The sequence below is a fragment of the Castanea sativa genome, chromosome 9 (assembly GCF_040712315.1).
Source record: "Castanea sativa cultivar Marrone di Chiusa Pesio chromosome 9, ASM4071231v1".
Lineage (NCBI taxonomy): Eukaryota > Viridiplantae > Streptophyta > Magnoliopsida > Fagales > Fagaceae > Castanea > Castanea sativa.
This window is the reverse complement of record NC_134021.1, coordinates 28,122,018-28,140,424: the sequence shown is the minus strand read 5'-3', so window position 1 is coordinate 28,140,424 and position 18,407 is coordinate 28,122,018. Positions and strand designations below refer to the sequence as shown.

The 18,407-nt window shown below is 33.7% G+C and overlaps 1 protein-coding gene across 1 annotated transcript; it reads right to left on the bottom strand.

Moving 5' to 3' along the window:
• Nucleotides 1–6,715: 6,715 nt before the first annotated feature.
• Nucleotides 6,716–15,393, bottom strand: LOC142609001 (uncharacterized). The gene is made up of 6 exons (XM_075780649.1): nucleotides 15,260–15,393; nucleotides 15,066–15,159; nucleotides 9,115–9,563; nucleotides 8,700–8,764; nucleotides 6,884–6,972; nucleotides 6,716–6,793 (listed from the first exon to the last, which is right to left on the bottom strand). Exons 1-6 carry the CDS (start codon nucleotides 15,391–15,393, stop codon nucleotides 6,716–6,718), a joined length of 909 nt encoding a protein of 302 aa, XP_075636764.1.
• Between the last annotated feature and the right edge of the window lie 3,014 nt (nucleotides 15,394–18,407).

Here is an 18,407-nt window from a genome sequence, read left to right as displayed (position 1 = left end):
ATCAGATCGATTTTGGAACAAAGTAAAAAATGGTTTTTGGTTTGTATGTAAAAAAAAAAAAAATCAGATCCATTTTGTAATAAAAAATCTATATTTGTAAAGAGCTTTAAAAAATTAGATTTTTTTTTATGTGAAATAAAATAATAAAAAAAATTTAGAAGAGAACTACACTCATGAAATAAACCTACGCTACTTGCATCAAACAAAACAAACAAAACATCACTACTCATGACCTTCTTTTTTATTTCAAAATTTTCTATGTTTAAAAAAATTCAGATCTACATCTAAAGACGATATAGATAAGTTTTTGTGTTAAAAAGAATTCAGACTTGCATATAAGGAAGATAAAGATTGGTTTTTGGTTTTTAAAAAATTCAAATCTGCATCTGAGGAAGATACAAATTTTTTTTCGGTTTGAAAAATTAAGATCTGCGTCTAAGGTAGAGATCTGTTTTTGGTTTTTGAAAAGGATGTGATAATAAGCAGAATTTTGAAACCAATAAAGGTAGATCATGACAATAAAAACATCAAGAACATATTTCAACAAAAAATATTGGCAATACATGTTATGAGCATTAGAAATTAAAACTAAAAGAATATCTACTCATGCATCATCAAAAAAAAAAAAAAAAAATAGAACAGAAAAAAGGGTAAAGAAAGACCACCTCTTGCATGGACGTACTCTTTTTATTGAGGTAATATTTTAGGTTTCAAATAAATTTATTTAATTATCTTTAAAACCTAAAATACCTTGCTTACAAAGAAAAACGTCTTTAACATAAGAGAGAAAATAATAGAAAGGAGAGTTAGAAAAGGGGGAATTCAGAGAGCATAGAAAAGTCCTGAATTTTGAGAGACATCCCTATTTATAGAGGTTGGAATGCTTAGAAAATAAGCAAAAAACGTATGGAAAAAATCCTAAAAAAAAGGAGATTTGGATAAGAGTAAGCTGATTTTTTAGATCAGAACTAGTTTCAGTATTTTGAATCTTTGATCATATCTTTTTACTCAAAATTCGGATTAAGCTAAATTTTTGACAGCTGAAGGGAAATTGGATTCTATACAACTTTGATAGAAATAGCCTAGTCCGAATTTTGAGTTCTACTATGACAAAAGTACCTTGGAACGTGAATCTGAAATCTGCTACTTGATTAGCACGTTTTTGAAGTGTTTTCCAACTCTAAAATTGTATTTGGACGAATTTAAGTGTTATTTTCATGATCAACCTCATTCCAAAGTGATAATAACAAAATACTTAACCAATCACAAAAATTTATTTAATTAATTTTAATCATTAACCAATCAAAATTAATTTCAATTAATCACACGTGATCGGCTTCACCCCATACAATATATGCAGATCGTGAAAACTTGATCTTGTGATATCTTTTAATCCAATAGTCCAATTTCGGAATCGGACATACCGTCGCGACCGTTAGAATCTCAACATCATTTTTATGATATGTAGTGAATGAATTAATGCATGTAATGCAATCATGAATTTTGGGTATATAAATGGTCACTCTAGTCATCTTCCTTGATTAAATTATGGGTGCAAAATTGAGTGTCTACAAAATAGAAAATGCCAAAGACCCTTTTGGATATACACCACTGTTAATTTCTTTAAGACTTTCTTCATTCTCCTTGTGTGTGTGTTAAAAATACTTAGTATTCTAAAAAAGAAAAGTAGAAAATGCCAGAGATTGTTTATTTGCAAGACGAAGAAGCAAGTGGGCTTGTTTTCAAGACAACACCTAATTCAGTACCTCTTTTATACAAAAACCTAATCAATGGGTTCGGAAATACTTGAAACTCACATCTATTTTGAAGCAGGATAAATGGTTTGGTTTGACAAAGTAAGCCCTTAAAGCCCATTGTACCAAAAAAGAGATAATGGGCAAGCAAATTTTCAAAAACCCAGCCCATCAATACTTCAAAATTCCAAATAGCAAGACAGCTCATCATTCTTTTCTTTTTTGATACAAGATATAAATTCTACTCTAACCTAATTTAAAGGAATATGTGTGTGAAACTATTTTTATGGAAATTTGAACCCCGGCCCTTACCTCCTATACTTCACAAGTACTTATATTTGTGAAGTGACTATCACGCCAAGAATACGTGGTGGTCATCACCCTCTTCTAAATAGGAACTACTACACATAATCACACACTCATTAGTACCCTATTTATATTAGGTTTACACTACTGAGTTGGGGCATTAAATTCATTTAATATAATATTGGAACTGGCTAGGTAGGAGAGGTGCGGTTGTTGGTTTGTCCCAAATGACATAGGGGCTTGCTACTCTAGTGTATAGGGGGTCCGTCTTAGCTTGCCCCTTGCCCTTGAGTTAAAGGGCACCCCCATCCACCAAGGGTAGGTAGCTCTCAATAGTAATGTAAACTTACATTTTTGACATACAAAATGTGTATAATGTTGTACACATTTGCAAATACTAAAGAATATTGTAAATTTTTTGCAAATATATATATATATATATATATATATATTCAAATCCAAACTCATTGTTGGTTTGAGATGCAGCTGGAGACTCAGCCGATGCCACAGAAAACATCGTCGAAGACGCTCAAGTGAATCTTTAATTGCTTTAAGATAGTAGATATTACTCACTAAGCCATTGTTTAATATTTCAAGACTATCAAATGACTGAACAAAGATGTGAAAAATAGCTCCGAACATTCTGGCCTTTAGAGCCATTTCACATTTGCTTAGTGCGTGGACTACTTAGAAAGAGGGAGATAAAAACAAATTCATTTAGAGAAAATTTCAAATTGGAAAACAGATTATTACCATTAATTCTTAAATCTTCAAAATAGAGGAATTTTTGAATCATATAAAAGTCTAGTTGAAAGAGGAAAATCCTCTCATATATAGTATAGATATTAAAAATATTGTTTTGAAAGATAGAAATTTTGAGATTGATCTTTGCCTAAAGATCCTTCCTTTTTTTAACGCACTTCTTTTTGTTTTTTAATCCTTAATCATCCAATTTTTCTCCCTGTTTGTAAAGGAAAAACTGGTGCTTGTAAAGCAACCAAAGCATTCCTTACCAAATGAAGGAATTTGGTCTCCTCTTTCTAAATCAATTGCATCTTTCAAACGCAGTGCGGTGTTTCAGGCAGCACCAACATGGTATTTGACAACGTTTTTATCGGCTCATTTACAAGTTACAACAAAGACATAGAAACATTATAATAAATAGAAGCCAGAAAAACATAATATATAAAAGCAACCACCTTTGTCCATGGTTATATTGTTTATAAAACTTTGTATGCTTCGTTCATCAAGCAACCTTTGATTAGATTACTCTAAATCATGTAAGTCTCCCAGCAAAACACTAAAATCTATTTCAAGTTACGAATGTTTATATTTAGAATTTACTTTATGAATGTGTGTGTGTGTTTTTACTTTTTAAATCCTAGCATAGTTAGTCCTATCATGCATTAGAAGAGAGGGAACTCATCTAGAAAATCTCCATCCATCCAGCTTGAAGGAGTCTCAAATTCTTGATTGTCCTGCCCAGAGTCTTCACCCAATTCACCATTTTCAATACCTTGTTGTGCCGAGTTGTGCTCCAAAGTTGGTCCGTCAACTAGAAATCCACCAATGCTGTCATTTGTATAATTATTGCTAGTCCCCATCACTGCCAAACTCCCCCTTGAAACCCCACTACTTGGAAGTTCCCCTACAATGTTACTAAAATTTGCATTGTTGTCCCCTTGAACACCAGTAAAATCAAGACCGAAGTCAGGAATTAATGCTTGGGACTCAAGGTTTTGGATTCCACCAAGAGGGAAAGAGATTGAGTTTTGATTCTGGCAATGGTTGGTAACATTTCTGTCTTGATGAAATTGAAAATTTTGTAATGACTCCATCTGTTGAAACCCCACATAGCCAATAGCACTATCAACATTTTTTGTCAACATTGCATTTCCATCAAACACCTCAGTCATTGGAAATTCTCCATTAAGGTAACCACTTATGAATCCATCACTCTCTAAGCCACTTTTTGACTCATGAAGGAAATTAGAGTTTTGATAGTTAGGGTTTTGGTAGACATTGGGGGGGAAATTAGGGCTTTGAAATTGAACCTGATTAATATGTTTGTGAGTATCCATCCATGCCAAGCGCCTATCTGAAACAACATTATTGGGGAATTCGAAATTATAGCCCACACTTAAATTTTCATGGGTTCCATCCTCTCTACCAATTTTGGGTAATCCATGAGTAGCATTAAGATAGGAGGAGCTAGGGTTCTGATGCAGGACTTGGTTGGTGGTGTTGTAGTTCTGCGGAAACTTAACAAGATGGTTTTTTCTGGCTGTCAAGGATTGAAGCGGTTCAAATGGTTTCTTCATTGAGTTGGGTTGAGAGCTACTTGAACTTCCAAACTGTCGGTAGTATCTGGGGGTTTTTCTAGTATTTGTTTTCTTCAAAAGAACGTCCTCAACTGGAGTCTTCTTTATCAACTTTGAGGCACCCTTGCCAATTGGAAGCCTTGCACTTTTAGTTATGTCTTTGACATTGTAGTTGCTAAAATCAAAATTGGTAACCGCTCTCATTCCTTTCAATCTTATGCTTGCAACATCATAAGCTTTAGCTGCTTCTTCTTCAGTATCTAATTTTTTGTACATATAGCAAGACATATCAGTCATTTTTGGTTAGGCCATTAAATGTAAGGTATCTAGTTCTTAGATTGAAAAAAAAAATGTATGATAATATTAAGGGCAAGAAAAAAAATGTATGATAAACTTTTGACATGTTACACTAAACCCTCTTGTACATTAAACTAAAACATTATATATGAAAAAACTATATATATATATTTATATTTCCACCAAACTGACTGAAAATTATGTAAAAGATGGAAATAGCCCTTTCCCATTTATTTGCTATATTTCTTCTTTCTTTATCTCTCTCTTTAGGATAAGTGGATAACACCACCAACCTCCCACATTTGCCCAACCTAAGTTCACCACACAATAGCACCTCCACCACCACATCACCACCACCCAACACTCCTCCCCACACAAAACCACTAAAAAAACCCAAAAAAACTCACACCTGAATTCCCTGCAAATCTGCAATAACCACACCTAAAACTCCCTTTTGATCATTGACCATCGGCGTCCGAATCATTATTGAACATACTTACAGAAACACCGAACACCTAATTACTATTAACAAATCAAAGCACCCACCACACAAAAACCCTAGAAAATCAATTGTTCTCAACTACAATTAAACACCCCAAATGCCACCTTGAGCCCTAAAACCATGAAATTTAATATTGATTATCCCAAAAGTTTAAATTAATAGGAAACCATGAATTTACACATTTAAGCTTACAATTGGCAACCAATCAATGTCACCCAAATGCACATGCACACCCATAGTTGACTCAAATATATTTCATAACACATAAATACATCTAACTTGATGCCTATCAACTATGAACCATCATAAATTAATTAAAAAATCCAAGAAAATATAAACAGAGAGAAAATGTCACCCCAGGATGGCACAATGAATTTTTCACAATATATGGTGCTAGGGCTTGCCGGATGTTTTTTATTGAGAATTTTAGGGTTCTGCTGGGTTTTTGGATCTTGCATATTTCATGTTTAGATTGGGTGGTAGTCGAATTTCATGATGATTCTCTAGAATGTTTTGGTTGTAATTTTGAAGTTGATAGCTTTTTGGAATTCATGTAGTGGTTTTAGATTGGATGGTGGCTGGAATTTAGTTTGTGTGGCTATTTTGTGGTGTGTGTACTGTAATAGTAGCTAATCTGGCCATTAGGTGGTGTTATTGTAAAGAAATATACATATTGGTGGATGAGAAAGGGAAGGGACGGAAGCATTGTAAGAAAATGGAAAAGTTAAGAAGATAGGGCGAGCGGCAATGCTGACGTGAGGTGATGGATTACTTAATTGTAACATATCAAAAATTTGAGGTAAATTGATGGTAGGCTTAATCACGAGGCAACATGTATTTCTCCGTAATATTAATAGCAAGTTTAAGGTGAAAAAATACTATTACAAAAGCTATCATTTTCATTGACAAAGATGTTATTTTTGAGCATCTAATCATGATACAATCAAATGAGTGATTCAATAGTAATAGGACTTACCAAATGTTCCTATATATAAGCCTTTCACTCCTTTTCCTTTCCCCACCTTGGCTTGCCATTTTTTATTGTCAGAGTTCCTGTTCCAAAGTTTAGTAGAGAGAGAGAGAGAGAGAGAGATATATAGAGAGAGAGAGGGAGAGTTATGATACCTTGAAACTCCACGGAAAATTGATGTTCCCTTTGCGAAGCCTCTACTCTTCCTGAAGTTTGTCATGTTTAATAACCATCATGCCAAAAAAAAAGAAAAAAAGAAGAAGAAGAAGTCAAAGTTACTAATTAACATGCTTAAGTGTTATAATGAGAAAAGAAAGTCTTTGATCTTAATTCTAGGTTTGGCACCAGTGAACAGATTTGTCCCAATTAATTTAAAACGCATGTCATTTTGCTTTTATAAAGCGGTTGAATCCATCTTATAAAATAGATATTTTTGGAAAAAGGGGGGATAGATCATAGAAGGGAAGAGAAAATTATAAACATGGGTTTTTTCTTATTATGATTCCTTCTAGGGACATCAAGTCATTTGTATACTTCCATTAGAAACACGCATTAATTACAACTCTCACCTTCTAAGGTTTTGCAAATATTCATTCTTTGTCATGGACTGCATCTCCTCCAAATCCTTCTTGTAGTCACTCAACTACAATAATATATATAGCAAAACTATTAAAAGAAAGATCTCAAAGATGAAATGTAAATTTTAGGTTCGATCCTTTGATGAAATACATACAGGAAAATTTATTGGTGCAGTCTTGCCCCATAACTTAAGAGCAGCCAAATCATAAGCCCTAGCTGCGTCCACTTCGTTGTCAAATCCACCTATGAAACATAAAGAAGAATTGAGAAACTTTTTAAATTGATATACAACATTTTTTTAAAATTAATTTTTGTGAAATTTGTGTGCACATGCTAGGCAATAAGTAGGTTAGGTGTTAGTAAGTTTTGAGACAACTTCTATGAAGCCTTTTTTTTTTTTTGGATGGCAACGCACTTCCATTTATTTCCAAATTCGGATAGGTTTTGATTTGACCTAATTGGTTACATATCAAATCAGGTGTTCCTATGATTGGAAACTTATCAAACTAAAATGTGTTTCTATTCCTATAATGTTTACTATTGGTCTCTCATAAGTTGGGTCAACCTTGTATGTATGGCCCCTATTTTCTCTCATTTATATAAGAAAAATCTTAACATAGTAGAACCTCTTTTTTTTTTTTTTTTTTTTTTTTGACATTTATTTTAACAAAGAAATAAAGCAAATAAAGAAAACTGAAAGATAATAGTTGAATAATATAGAAGTCATTAAGTTTATAGTCTCGTAATTAATTATAATAGTCTACTCGTCTAATAATTTCACACACACACACACAAAAGTAAAGGAAAGAAAACATGTATAAATTTACACATGAAACATGATAAATCAAAATTACCTATAAAAATAACTAAATGTGCATTTAGATTAGGTTTTTGCTATAAACTTATTTATTTATTTGATGAAATTTGGCAAAAGTATAGTATTTAAAAATTAGAAGGCTCTAAAAGTTGTTAAATTAAAAAGCTAAAAGAATTGAGCTCATTCAAACCCTCACTTATATAGATTTTTAGATCAAAATATAACATATTTGATAAAGAGAAAATATAATATAACTTTTAAATTTAAATATATATTAAAAATGAGTCAATGATAAAAATTTTAATGTTTATGATAGAAGCTTGGTAAATAGGTTTAGTTAGGTCAAAATTAGAAACGAGTATAACATGAGTTTGTCTTCCTACTACCTATTTTTTGTGTGGGTTAACAGGTTCAATTATTATTTTTTATTAAGAAGAAACATATCTATAATACATATAAAATTGAAAATATTTGATTTTTAGTTGACCTCATAATATCATGTCACATAAAATTTTAAGACCTCATAATTTTACACTTCATTATTTTAATACATATTTAATTATATTTAAATTATATTCTATATTTAAACTCTGCATTAAAATCTTGGTATATCATATTTTCTTTAAATGTTAAAAGTAAGATAATAATTGCATAATACTAAATATATAGTTTAATATGTGAATATAAAATAATAATAAATACATATTAATGATTATCAAATCTTATATTTAAAAAAAAACAAAAGGAGAAAAATATATTATGTTACTTTTCGCTATCTATAAATAAAATTCTAATACTGATGTATACACTTGGATACACCTCTATGCTTCCGGAAGTCTACTTGCGTATCTACAATTCTATATATAGTATTTTTTTTTTTTTTTTTTTTTTTAATTAAGTTTTTTTTTCTACTTGTTCTTTCCAAAAGGAGAGATATAAAGTAAAGGACATTAGAATATTATTTTATTTACCTTGAGATGTAGAACTAAGAACTTATTTGAAAGATTTACTTACCAACATAAACTTCAAGAGGTGGAGGAAAAAGCAGGAGAGCAAAAGAAAAAAGATCAGTAATTTAGAGAATGAATCGTACATGTAGCAATAGATGTTACTAAATAACACAAGAGAGTGATAATTATATCTTCTTGGCAACCTGTTTTTGATTTCATTTCTGGATCAGTATTATCCCATAGAAATGCTTCAAAACGTGCAGTGTACCTGTATCAAATTCATTGTTATCTTTTCCACTTTTGTTTTAATTGCATATATAATACAGTAAACAAAATTAACTTCTAAAATTTAACGTGAGTTTTTAACCAAAAAATTTAGGGTTAGAGAAACGCACCTACTAACTCCTCGGTAGATTGAGCCTCTCTCACTTAGTGAGCGATTAGGTCTTCTACGATGTCCTTGACAACCTCCTTGTCCTTGAGGAATTGTTTTGCCATTTTGATAGCCATTCTCTCTTCTAATATCATTGAAACTGCTAGCAAAACAATTGTTAATTCACTACATGAAAAAAAGACCCAAAAAAAAAGAAGATAAATCATGCATCAAAAAGTGATAACCTTGTATGGTTCACTTCAACATTACTAAGACTGTCATTAACTTCATTGCTCCAATTATTTTCACTTCCCACAGGCAATAGTGATGATTGTGAATAGTTAGAGAGTTCTTGGTAGTTGCTACAATGAACATCCATGGAGGACTTCTGAGGTGTTGGTGAAATTTCTGCAGCCGGTAAGAGATACTCGGATAATGCAGCTGGAAGTTGATTTTCATTAGGAAAGTTGCTGAGAAAATCATAACTCTTATGAGCCTCGGCAGTAGAATTTGACTGCATGGATGGAGATGAACATTGGATTTGGCTTGAGTCACTAATAATGTCATGCAAGTTCCCTAGGGTTGAGTCCCCAAATTGAGAAGCTGTTGAAAAAGCTGATAAAGAACAAGAAGCCGGACTGAGAGCAAAATAGTAGTAATCATCATCTGTGTGTAACGATCCCATAATAAATACCTGCAAAAAAGAAGTTCAATAACTAAAAGTGCGAGGCATTTTGTGATAAATTATTCAATCTCACACTCTTTCTGTCTTTCAGTGCTAATGACACTTCGAGCCAATGTTAGAAATAAAAAAAAGTAAAAGAAAAGCAATAAATTTTTACAGTTGATTTTTCTCCACAGTGAAGCCAAACCATTTGATAATATATATGTTTCGTTATCATATGGACAGGCTTGCATATCAACAAATTAAAAACTGGTCAAAGCCACCTGTCATTTGCTATATGAGAAGGCGTCTTGCATGAATGTACGTAAATGTCTTGTGTATTCCAATTTTACCGTCTTGATTGTTAGAACAATATGCAATAGAGATATTTATAATATAAACATTAACCATTAATTTTGTTTGTTAGTGTTAGAGACTGAAGCCTTATACTGTCTTTTATATAGGTAATATGTGTATCGTACAAGTAATAAAAATGCAGTACAATAGTACACTAGGCCTAAGCTTATTTGGGCTTATATTCTAACAACCCCTCAAACTTATGTTGGATGAGTGAGACCAACTTGAGTTTGGAAATCAACTCACAAAAACATCTTGAGAGCATTCACAATCGGTATCTTTAGACTATTCTATTTTACCATCTTAAAAACTACTATATTTATTATACCATACTATTTTACAATACATCAAACATCCCTTTATTTTACAATACAAATTAAAATAATATAAACTATATAATAAAATAATAAACAAATTATCTATCACTCTCTCATTTCTATCCCTGCCTCTCCCTCACTTTCTTAACAATCAAACAATCACCACCACGCGACCAGCATGCCACCATGCCACCACTGCCCTCTGCCCACCAAACCCACCGGAACCAAAAACCCAAAAAAAACAAAACCCACCAAACCCGTAGCAAAAAATCCAAACAACCCACTATCCACCACGCCACCACCACTGCCCACATTGCCAGCCCAACCAACCAATCAAAATCCAAGCCAAACCCCATCAAAATCCAAAATACTGCCATAGGAATCCAAAATCCAACCCATCCAAACCCAAAAGACAAAAATTAATAGCAAAAAATCAAAAAAACTCATCGGAATCCTCCGTGCCGATGCTGATTTCGCCACGCCGTGACCACTTCAATCTTTGCCACGCCGATCTTCGCCACGCCGCGACCACTCCGATTCCAATCCAGCTCCGGTGGCAAGCTTGAACGAGAGAGAGATGTGAGCAAGGGAGTGAGAAGTGAAGTAACAGAGAGAATCAGAGAAAAAAAATAAAGGAAAAGAAGAAAAGGAAGAAAAGGAAGAAGCAGTGGCTGACAGAGGGAGAGAAAAAAGAATATAAAATTTATGCCAGTTGCTAAGTACCGTCATATAAGTAAGACTGTACTGTAGCACTATTGTAAACAATTTTACAAGTAGAAGACCGGGTAATGAGCTTATTTTATGCTTTGATAGAGGAGGCTTGGTGAAGATATCAGCTAACTAACCTTGTGAGGAGAAAAACTACAGTTGTGATGTATCTAGAATTAGATGGTGACGAATGGAGTGACTATTAATGCCAATATGCTTGGTATGCCCTTGGAAGATGTCATTGTGGCAATCTAAACGACTCTTCGATGAATCATCTTCCTTTTCCCCAACTAAGGATCCTACCAACACTCCTATTCTTGAGCCTCATCACTCTTATCAAGTAAGAACTCTTCCTTCTCACCTTTGTTACTTTCATTGCTCTTTTGCCCTTGCCTCTCTTCAAGAGCCTCACACCTCCTGTGAGGCTTTTTCTAACCTACTATGACAGAAAGCTATAAAAGAAAAGTTGGATTTACTACCTAAAATAGGGAAAGCTATAAAACAAAAGTTGGATTTACTACCTAAAATAGGGAATTGGATATGTTAACCTCTAGTTGGCAAATATGTTCTAGGTTGCAAATGGATGTGTAAGATCAAGACTCGCTCGAATGACACTGCTGATCACTATAAGGCTATCTAGTGGCCAAGAAATTCTCTTAAGAGTATGGAATTAATTATGAAGAAATATTACATTAGCCTCAGTTACTAGTCTTTCCTCTGTTTGCGCACTTATTTGGGGTATTTGCCTCTGGCAAATGGCCATTATTTTATATGGATGTGAAAAAAATCCTTCCTTAATGGAGAAAGCATTATGGAAGCCTACATGCAATTCCCTCCAGGATGCTTTCATCCTCCAAGGTTCTCTCATAAAGTGTGTTAACTCCGTCGGGTACTCTACAGATTCAAGCAAGCCCTATGCGAATGGTTTGCCAAGATTAGCTCTAACATCTCCCAACATGGTTTCTTGACTAGTTCCATTTACTTGGCTCAGTTCTTTCGATGCTTAGATTATGTTATCAACATTCTCTTGTTATAGGTTTATGACATGATCACTACAAGTAATGATGTGTTTGGTATCCGATCTAAAGTGGATTTTTGATCGACACTTCAAGATGAAAGATTTGTGTTCTTGTAGAAATTAATTGGGGAACTTGGAAGACATTAGAGATAGACAAATAAGGTGCAAAAATGGAACCTAATTGACTAATAGTCATGGTGGAACCATCTGTTGTGTGAATAGTAGGTAATATAGTAGGGTGTGTGAATAGTAGGTAATATAGTAGAACCCATGAATAGTAGCAAAAATAAGTTGAAAAGTAAAATAATTTGGCAAAAATAATCCATACCAAATGCACACTTAAATGGATAACATCAAGATGATTTAGCCAGTATCATAAAAAAGCATAACTAGAAGGCTCAGAAATGACCTGGTTGAGAAGAGCTTATAGATCCACTATAGAAAAGGTAGGTGCAGTTGAAAAGGCAAACTCAACATGGCTAGGTGATAATGCAACCGATGGTAGAACTGGCTCAAAGTTAGCCAAGGTTGCAAAATTATAAAGGATATAAGCATGAATGTGGCAATGGTCCATGGTGTGCCCTTTAGCCTTATAGAAGTTGCGAATGAAAAGCTTCTGATTGGACCTCTTCGTTGAATAGTTCATTGAAAACTTAATAATGGGTTGTGGAGTGAGATATATAGAGCAGCTGGCTGAGTTCGAATTCAAACTCTTCATGAATACCCCATCAAGAACTAATTTAGATGTACTTTCTCACAATGAACATCGATAAATTAGGCCTTAGAAGGTGTCTTGATAATAGGTTCAGCTGCTTCTAATTGATCCCAAAGTGTTAGAGCCATATTTTTTATGTATTGACATATCCTTTGACAAAATTCACTTTACTTGTAATTGGGTAGATTTTAAATGTGTTTAGGATATCAAGAAGTGCGTTAAAAATACAAAACAAGTGGTATTATTAAAAACATGAAGATTGAACCAAGAAACAAATGAAGAAAAACTGATTTGGTGAAGCTCAACACTAGTCTTGACACTAGCATCTATTGAGACTTAATGAGTAACTCTTAACACTACTAGTCTAGCTAAGGTTTTGGTCACTAACCTCTAGGGCATATAAAAGCTTTATTTTAAAGTCATCAAAAACACAAAGACTCAATTTAGAGAACTCATACACTCTGTGAGAATCTACTGAGTTCTTGTGTATATTGAGTTATGCAGATCCAGAATTCTTGTATCAAAATTTTGGTCCATGATGACTTGGATTGCTAGGGTTTCATTCACTAAACCTCTAGAGCATAAAAAAAAACTTTATTTTAAAGTTATCAAAGACATAAAGACTCAATTTAGAAAACTCATACACTCTGTAAGAAGCTATTGCATTCTTGTACACCTTAGGATTTTGTAATCAAGCAATACTTCTAGATCTTCAACGTGCTTTGAAGTGAAGAATTTTGCATCCAACAACAATTAATCAGTTGTTGGGAAGTCAGACACATATTGGGATTCATGCATATATGAAGAAGTCTCTACAAGATCAAATCCAATTGGGAATTGGAGTAAAGGTTCAACTGTAGGTTGGTATTTTGGGATAGTTTAAGTAATGGTAAAATTCCTTATACTTGTAACCACTTGATTCTTAATTAGTGGATTCTTGTAAGTGGTGACATGAAAATCACCCGGGGGGTTGCCTTGCGAGAGGTTTTCCCCATTCGTCAACAAATCATCATGTCAATTTATATTTCACTGCACATTAGCATATTTGGTGATTTGTTCGTGCTTTCACGATTTGCATTTAATTTAATCTAATTAATCAACTTGAGTAATTGAATCAATTAATCGGAGTCAATCTATAACCCAACACAAAGAAACCTCATTTAGCTATGGAAGGTTGAAACGCGCTTGCCTGGATCTTGTGGAGCCAATATAGAATGAGCTTAAGATTATGCTCTCAAGCGCCAACTGATCTAGAGTACCGAGAAGTAAGCATGTTCCAAACCTCCCTAGTGATTATATATTTTCCAAAGTCAAAAAGTCTATACTGATTAAAGGAGAGGGGGTGTTATGGTGCCAAGTGATGATTTGATGATTGGCACCATCTCAATCTTCAAGATGAAGAACAAAGGAAATAGTAACTTCTCCCTCTTTTGAGCGAGGGGCCTTGCGTTGGCTAGTCACATAAAACCACATTTTGCAACATTTGTGGATGTTACACATAGCTTGAGCCCATTGAGAGTAGTTGTGAGGATGACATGAATGTGGTGAGAGACCTCATTTTAAGCCATAAAGAAATTTCAAATGCAAAAGTGGACAAATATATATATATATATATATATTTATTTATAAATTTACGTTTTTAACCTCATTTTTATGTTTTAGGAATAAGGATAAGTTAAATAAAATAGAGGCATTTTTGAAATAAAAAATACAATAACTAACTTTTAGAATCCTCTTAATATATATTAGCCTTTGAGCACGCATTCATGCTCGTTCTTAGTGGCTCTTTTATTTTTTTGGATAAAAGTTAATAATTTGTATAAATCATAATTTTGAATTAATATATTTTTCAATCCAAAAAAAATCTAAGGGTGTAATGAGTGTTAAGCGTTTGTGGTGAAATAATTTTAGGACGAAATCACATTTTCATCCTTACATTTTCAGGCGATTCTCACTTTGGTCCCTAGATTTTATTTTCACCGCTTTTAGTCCCTATCTTGAAAAATGCTTCTTGTTTTGGTCCCTGCCATTACATCAGAGATGGAAAATGCACACGTGACAAACGGAGTGCACTGTTGGCACACTAAAAGCTGACGTGGCCATTAAAATAATAATAAAAAATGCCACGTCAGCATCTAAATTAAAAAAAATTAATTTATTAATTTTAACTAAATAAAAAAAATAAAAACATAATTAAAAACTAAAAATCATATGAATTGAGATCAAAGTATGTCTTGAACAAGAGCAACAAGAACACAGACATGATCCAAGAACACAAACCTAGAAATTAAAAAAAAAAAACCAGTAAATCTTTGTCCCTGAGAGCTTTGTTCCAGTATATGTGGATTGCTCTTACTGTACTACCAACTTTTCTTCTTCATATTCTTAACCTACATTATTGGAGAACAAACTCTGACCTTTTCCACCCATTTTTGCATCTCCTCCTTCCTTAACCCCAAACCCAACAAAATCCAACCAACACAAAACCCAAAAATCCAATCTTTAGCTCCTCTATTTTCACACCACTAAATCAAAACAGCCCCACAAAAAACCCAAACCACAAATCGCCAAAAACCCAAGAATCAGCAAATTCCTATTCCTTTTTCTTTGCCTTCTCCACCCATCAAAACTTCCTCCTCCAAACACTTTCCAAAACCAGAAACCATCCCCATTTCCATCTCCACTACCGATTTCCGCAATGACCAAATCTAAGGGCTGTGGCAAAATCTTGAGTTTGGAGGCCATGGTTGTTATCAATTGGAGTATAAACCTTGTTGATCTTTAAGACCCATTTCTCCTTTTGCTTCTTGCACATACAACAAGTGTTTGGACCTTTCTTGTGTAGATAATTGAGTTTTGCACCTCGGTTTGATGAGAAAGCAAAAGGGAAGAGTGAATGAAAGAAGAATTTGGGGCAAATTTGGTGGTGTTGTAAAGAGAAGTATTCATTTTACAAATTGGGTATGAACGAATGGGTTTGCGTGAGAAATTTAAAAAAAAAAAAAAAAAAACCAGTATATGTGGATTGCTCTTGCAATCTTAGTCCCAAAGAGCTTTGCACCAAGATCTCGCTCTGTGATTAAAACCCAGAACTTTCATCTTCTTAGTTTGCTAATGTTAGATCTTTCATCCTGTGTTTTCTTGCAACCAAGCGAAGCAGAAACTATCTCAGGGACAAACATTTACTGGTTTTTTTTTTTTTTTTAAATTTTAATTTCTGGGTTTGTGTTCTTGGATCTGGGTTTATGTTCTTATTGTTCTTGTTCAAGACACACTTAGATCTTAATTAATATAATTTTTAGTTTTTAATTCTGTTTTTATTTGTTTTATTTAGTTAAAATTAATAAATTAATTTTTTTAAATTAGATGTTGACATGATATTTTTTATTATTATTTTAAGGGCCACGTCAGCTTTTAGTGTGCCAACAATGCACACGTGGTATCCGTTTGCCACGTGTGCATTTTCTGTCCTGATGTAACGGCAGGGACCAAAACGAGAAGCGTTTTTCAGAATAGGGACTAAAAGCAGTGAAAATAAAATCTAGGGACTAAAGTGAGAATTTGTTGAAAATGTAGGGACGAAAATGTGATTTCCGTCATAATTTTATGTGATGTGAGTAGGTTTTTTTTTTTTTAAATTTTTTATGGAAGTTTTTTTTTAAATATTTTTTTATTGGAACCGTTGGTAGTTTTTATTTTTTATTTTTAGGAGACGTAGGTAGGTGGCTTTTCTTTCTTATTTTTGGTTAGAAATGTGGGATAGCGGGGCTGGGAAGTGGGAAGTGTGAGGGTAGTGAAAAAAATTTAGTTGATTTACCTTCTTAACCTTATTTCTCTGTTTAAGAAATAAGAATAAATTAATTAAATTATGAGTATTTTTTACAGTAAAAATAATAATAACTAACTTTTTGAATCTTCTTAATATATACTAGCCTCTGAGCACGCGCATAAACGCATGCTCAGAGGCTCTTCTATTTTTTGGGTAAAGATTAATAATTTATATTTATTATAATTTAGGATTTCTACTTTTTCCAATAAAAAAAAATCTAAGGGTGTGATGAAGTAAAAAAAAAAAAAAGAATACGTGGGGTGAGTTTTGTAGAATAGAAGAGTTTTAAAACTAACAAAAGAGTGATCCTATTTTATAGGTAGTTAGTGAGTAGAAGCAGGGATTTAAATCAACGTAAAAGTAGGTATTTATTAGAAGGAGGAAGACATTTTAATGTAGAAGCAAGAATTTATTATTTTTGTCAATTTACTATTTTAACCCCATTTTTAAGTTGTTAGTTAATTAATTTAGGAGTATTTTTGTCAGCAAAAAAACCAATAACTAACTTTCTGAATTCTCTTAATATATATATATATATATATCTGAGTAAATAGTAAAAAAGTACCTAGATGGAGAAATTCAGCTCTTAGTCAATGTCAAACCTTGGTTGGCTGGTTCGGGATCACGATTCAAGCCAGTCTAGATCTCAGTTTGGAATTGCAATTCATACACAGAATACGTTTGGATCCAGCTTCTTTTAGCTGCGTCCACGTTTTGTTTTTTTTTTTTTTCAACGCGTGTTTGTTACTGTTCATTGGCCATGAACAGTGATTTTAGGCCAATGAACAGTAACTTCTGGAATGAACAGTGTTTTTTATCCCTTTAAAAATTATTTTGTTACAGTATTTTCAATTTTCAGTTTTCAACAATAAATTCTATCCAAACAAACCCACAATCTAAGATTGCAGTTTAGCATAAATTCAAGTCGAGTTAGGGCAGGCTAACATGATAGGTGCTGATGTGACATGATTGTGTGGCACCCTAATGCACTTAGGATTGACATGGCGTGATATTGAACTGACACATGGTGTGCACGTTGTTGTACAATGTGTGGACGCATGTCAGGCTTTTTGTAAGGGTGTATAGACAAGGTCATAAGTTTTGGACACGTAGTGAGGCAGTCCAAAACTTTCTCCGATGCATGCAATGTCATATCAAGGTGATTCCAACTTCCTTGATCTTGCAACTTCCGTGTATGGGTGCTCGAGTTAATGTACGGTTGGAGTGGATTTGAGAGTGAAAGTAGCTTTGGTTGACGATAGTGAGTCACTTCTTATGATGGCTATGGAGGCGAATAAGAGAAGGCTAGGGCAACTAAAGAATAGTGACGAAAGACAGCCTACTTGTAAAAAAACGGGAAGCTCAAAGCTTTGGCTTTGATATCATGTCAAAGACTGAGGTCTTATGGTATTATTTTTGAACATTGAACAGGAGACTATCTTTCTTTGTAGGCAAGATATGTGTGTTGTATAAGTAATAGAAGGACAGTACAAGCAGGTGCAGTGCAATAGCTCATTGGGTTATGCACGCAAGTAGTGGTTGTTTATACGATCAAGTAATTAATTTCTAACTGTCGCGTTTGTGAGCTGTGCTTCGAAGTGTGGCCTTATCTGCCTCTTTGGTGGGCCGGACTACTCCTTTCAGTGGGTCACGCGGTGCCCATGTGCTCCGCCCAGTAGTGGGTCTCTCTCTGCCATTGTGGGCTTACTCCGTCCTGTCAGTGGGCCTTTTCTTGGCCGGTGTGGGTCATTTTTTATACCCCGAGTAGGTCTAGTAGCTGCATTGTTTGTGGTGCTATCATCGTCATCTTTGAAGTCATAGTCGTTGGGTGTTGTATTTCAGTCCGGCAGCCAAAGATATTTGCAAGGTAAATTGCTGTCTACTGGCCTCCGTACTATTTTGTTGTGGGTATTCAGTTTTAAGTTGTTTG

Excerpts from the sequence above, each read along its gene's own strand:
- LOC142609001 (XM_075780649.1), bottom strand. The coding sequence starts at position 15,393 with ATGGCCTCCAAACTCAAGATTTTGCCACAGCCCTTAGATTTGGTCATT. Across the intron at positions 6,973-8,699 it reads AGAAATGAAATCAAAAACAG|GTGGATTTGACAACGAAGTG; the intron begins GTTGCCAAGAAG and ends TATGTTTCATAG. Across the intron at positions 6,794-6,883 it reads CTGCACCAATAAATTTTCCT|TTGAGTGACTACAAGAAGGA; the intron begins GTATGTATTTCA and ends ATATTATTGTAG.